Source organism: Belonocnema kinseyi, chromosome 5 (genome assembly GCF_010883055.1).
Source record: "Belonocnema kinseyi isolate 2016_QV_RU_SX_M_011 chromosome 5, B_treatae_v1, whole genome shotgun sequence".
NCBI classification, from domain to species: domain Eukaryota; kingdom Metazoa; phylum Arthropoda; class Insecta; order Hymenoptera; family Cynipidae; genus Belonocnema; species Belonocnema kinseyi.
In genome coordinates this window covers 90231046-90235541 of record NC_046661.1, presented here as the reverse complement: position 1 = coordinate 90235541, position 4496 = coordinate 90231046, and the positions used below count along the sequence as shown (strand labels likewise).

The 4496-nt window shown below is 30.5% G+C and overlaps 1 protein-coding gene across 1 annotated transcript in view; it reads left to right on the top strand.

Annotated features, from left to right (window-relative positions):
• Positions 1-2456: 2456 nt before the first annotated feature.
• Positions 2457-4496, top strand: part of LOC117173772 — a 5991-nt gene continuing 3951 nt past the window's right edge. Inside the window, exon 1 of the mRNA XM_033362414.1 lies at positions 2457-2742. Coding sequence (XP_033218305.1) covers positions 2457-2742 — 286 coding nt within the window. The remainder of the gene's footprint in view (positions 2743-4496) is intronic.

The window sequence follows — 4496 nt, the reverse complement described above, 5'->3', positions numbered from 1 at the left end:
GTTTATTGAGTTTTTAAGTATTTTCTTGATTTTTGTTTGTTTAAAAAAAATTAATGTCTTTAAGGAAAATTTTAATTATATCATTGTTGGTTGAAAACTAAGAGTTTTTTGTAGAGAATTAATTTTATGGGTAAAAAATCAATCTGTTTTTTATTAGTTTTAACATAGATGTCCAAATTCGATTTTTTGTTGTCTTATATGGGTAAAAAACATCTTGCATAATTTACTGTACAAAAATTTTTATCGCTAACGATTCTGATAAATAGTGTATAGAACTTGCTTGATTTTAAGTGAATTCTAGATTATTATAAATACTTTTTATAATATTGTTCTTGGATTGTAAATTAATTTAGCTGAAAACAATTTATATCTGTATAAAGTCTCTTACAATTTATAATAATAATTTTTGTGCAGACAGATTATTTAAAACATAACAAAAATGAATAAAATAATAAGAAATTTAATACATTTACATTACGCCATTGAAAAAATAATTTGTAAACAGCTTTTGCGATTGAAAATTGTTTCATTAAATAAAAAATTGATGACAAAACTTTTTCGACTACATTGGTATTGTTTTCTCATCAATTGTACTTCTTTAAAATAAAATAATGTTTTAAGATTACTGCAGGATTTACCAACAGTTCTTAATAAAATTAAACGAAATTTAAATTTAAAAATAAGTCATTTTCATTTTTTATTAGTTCACAACTAAGATATTAGTAAAAAAATAATGCTTTTAATTTTAAAGCTGCGTACCTACAAGATATTGTGTACTTTTTACAGATTTCATAAAACTCACTGATGCAGGCCACCAATGTGTGCCAAAACGTTTGAAACAACTTAATTAGTTTCAATCCACCTGACCCTAAAGCCAACAGCTTACATCAACAATCTCTACAAAATTCTGTTCTTTATTAAAAAAATTTCTTTAATAGAAAATTAATCTTGCTTTTTAAAAATTCGTTTTTTTAAGCTTCTACTATTTGGTGTCAATTTCATCTGTTTTAGTTAAAATTTGAAAGAATCTGTAGAAAATTTAGTTTTTTTATTGAATATTAACTTTTTAAAACTAAAAACTGAATTATTCTATTTTTTGTTTAAAATTTGATATTTTTTATTGAAACTTGATCTTTTTTAGTTAAAAATGGAATTATTTGTTTGAAAATTCCCGTATTTTGTTGAAAATTTGTGTTTTTTGTTAGAAATATAAAACTTCTTCCTTGAAAATTCACCTTTTTGATCGAGAATTCAACTATTTTGTTGTAAGTTTGTAAAGTACATTTTTGTAAATTTTCATAGCAAAAAACAATATTTTATAGATTTGTGTAGATATACGGATAATTTCCATTAAAGTGACAAAAATTTCTGATTCTACGACCAGCAGTTCGCTTTTGTATTCTAAAATCAATTCCTAACCTCAAAATCTCAAAAAGTTATCGCATTTTACACCAGCAATGGACTTTGATAACAAAACTTATAACAAATTCCATGCTTCATAGGAATATTACTTAATGTTAATGTTTATATTGATAACAAATAATAGCTTAAACATTAACTTGAAGAAGCTTTGAGAAATTTTCCGCAAGCACTCAGGTAGATATATAATATATAATGGTCCAGATAGCTCGTTTAAATGCTTTGAAAGCTTTAAAATGTCCTTTCCGAAATTGAAATGAAAATACGATCATAAATAACAAGCAGAGAGGTTTACATTGGAATAAGAATTCGATTACAAATAACAAGCAGAGGTCCTGTATTGCGGCGGTACGGGTGGCAAGGTGGTGGTAAAGGAGAAGCGTTGATTCGTATTATCGACTTTGAATTTTGATTCGATTATTATTCCCAACAGTGATCCAAAAATACTTGCATATGCTTGTACTGTGCGGCACTCATTGGCTCTAGTTCGCGCACGTATTTGAAAATCAAGTACAGACGCGCACAGTAGCCAATGAACATCACTCAAATCTAAGCAAGCGCAGATCAAAGCAGCTCCGTTGGGAGCTGCGTGTAGCTATCAAAGATCGAGTAATTATGACAATTTTTTCAATATTTTCCAATGCTGTCTAACCCACTGACGCCTCGTGTCTTACGCATATAGCAATGAAATCGAGTATTGTGACAATCGAAATCGACAATATCGTTTAGAGATTTTACGAGGGGTGTTCAAAAAGTAAGTTTCCCTAGTCTGCCGTTTTGCCTCAGCGCCATCTAGCGAGCTGGGTCTGAACATAGTTTTTGTTTAGGATATACCGATAAGAGCGAAACCGGTCTTAGCTGCCGAAAAATTTGTCTTCATCAGTACCGGCTCGGAAACCATGGAGCTACCTGTGAAAAACGTGTCCACTTGTGAGTTGCGTGCAGTTATTCGCTTTTTAACTGCAAAAGAGCTTAATGGCAACGAATTTCACACTGAATTAGTGCATGTTTATGGTGAGAAGTGCATGAGTGTGCAAATGGTGCGTCGGTGGCGTACATATTTTCTCAAGGGACTCGGAGAAGTTCATGATGAGCAGCGTGCAGGCAGGATAAAAACCGCCATTACAGATGACGCAGTCGCAGCAGTCGAAAGAATCATTTTGGCGGATAGGTGCTTTACAATTAACAGAAGTTTTGACTCAATGCCTCCTGAAATCGATATTTGTCGAACTTTAATCCACACAATCATAACAGATCATCTTGGTTACCGTAAAGTTTGTGCGAGGTGGGTCCCACGACACGGCATGGACTTTTACAAACAAGGTTTGTCAAAGCTTGAGAACAGATATAAAAAATGTATTCAAGTCCAAGGGGACTATGTAGAAAAATAGTTTATGAGTCAAACATTAAATACATATGTTACTTTAACCTAAAAATTGTGTTTTGCTTTATTCCCGGAGCAGGGAAACTTAATTTTTGAACACCTCTCGTATATTAGGGATAATGTTGGTGAATAGATGGATGATATTTATTCATGGGATTTTGTTATTTTTTTATATTTTATTAATTTTACAAGCAAATTTTGTTACAAAATTTTATTTCTCTTTAAACACCCACACTACACGTAGATACTTTTAATATCAATATTTGATTCATTTTATATGTATAATTAAAATGAAATGTAAGAATTTAGGGATAATCGGGGTACTGCTATAAAGATTCCAGCTATGATAAGAGATGATATTTCTTTATGTATTATTATAAACTTGAGCGAGCAAAAATTAGTATTCACGTTTACAAAAAGTCTTTTTTACTGTGTAAAAATGGTGAGTGTGAAAAAGTGATAATGGTCAATAACAAGTTTTGTAAAACTTTTAGTCAAAATTCAGAATTTTAAGTAACATAAGTTGTAAGAAATGCAAAAAATGTTAGTATTCTTAAATAATATGTGTATTGAAATGAGTACCACTAGTGATATCTGCAATAGCGATTTGCGAGAATTCTAAAAACTATACTAAATACGCCCGAAGGTTTCCGAGCTTTTCCATCTATAGTCGAACTCGCGACGATCACACCATCTGACCGACTGTACTTGGCTCATGACTTGGGATTCCCCGCCAAATCTCTTCAATCATGCGTGCGTTTGTAGAACAAAAATGTTCGTAACTAGTGGAATTTAAATTAAAGTTTAAACTAATTTTAATTTGGAAATTTTTTATTTAAACTCTCAATAATTGACACATATAAAATAGATGCTTTTAACTCTTTTCAATTAAGTGCAATTAAATTTCAAAACCTAACCCTTTACACTATGATAAATTGAATTGTACAAAGATCTCTGATTAAAAAATATGAATCCGCGCTATCGTTTGAAATTCTCTGAATTAACACTTATTCTTAACTTCAACTCGCAGTAATACAAGCAGTGATCCCAGATCTGAAACGAGATGCGGTCCAATACTATGACAGGTCTATGTCCGTGTGAATATAGTAGGAGACGCTGTAAATGACTGAGTTGCGCGCGCAACCCATTTCTCCTCTTCTGAATTTGAAAACTCGAAGATGCACGATTGCCGGTCGGAGTACTTCGTCGATTCTATTTATATATCTATCTGCTAACAGCTAACTGCTTTGAAATAAATTCAGGAGATTGGGATTTTAATATTTCCAGATTTCGATGCGGACGATTCGCATGATTTGAATAGATCGCGCGCCTCTTGATATTCGTCTATTTTGAGGTTATGTTATTTCATGTATAAAAAGTAAATTATATAAATATTAATACTATTATATATATATTTTTTAATAATGATAATATTATAACTATGTTATATTATAATAGTCTATTTTTTTTTATTTGAAGGTTTATCTCTCATTGAAAATACATTTTTGAAACTGACAATCAATCAATACCATTTTTGGTTAAGAAATCATGTCTTTTGTTAAAAGGTCGTCTTTCTTTGTAGAAATTAAACTGCTTTATGGAAAATTTATACTTTTAGTTTAAAAATTACATTTTTCGGTTGAATTATGAACTATAAATATGTTTTGGTTGTAAAGTCGTTCTGTTCTAAATG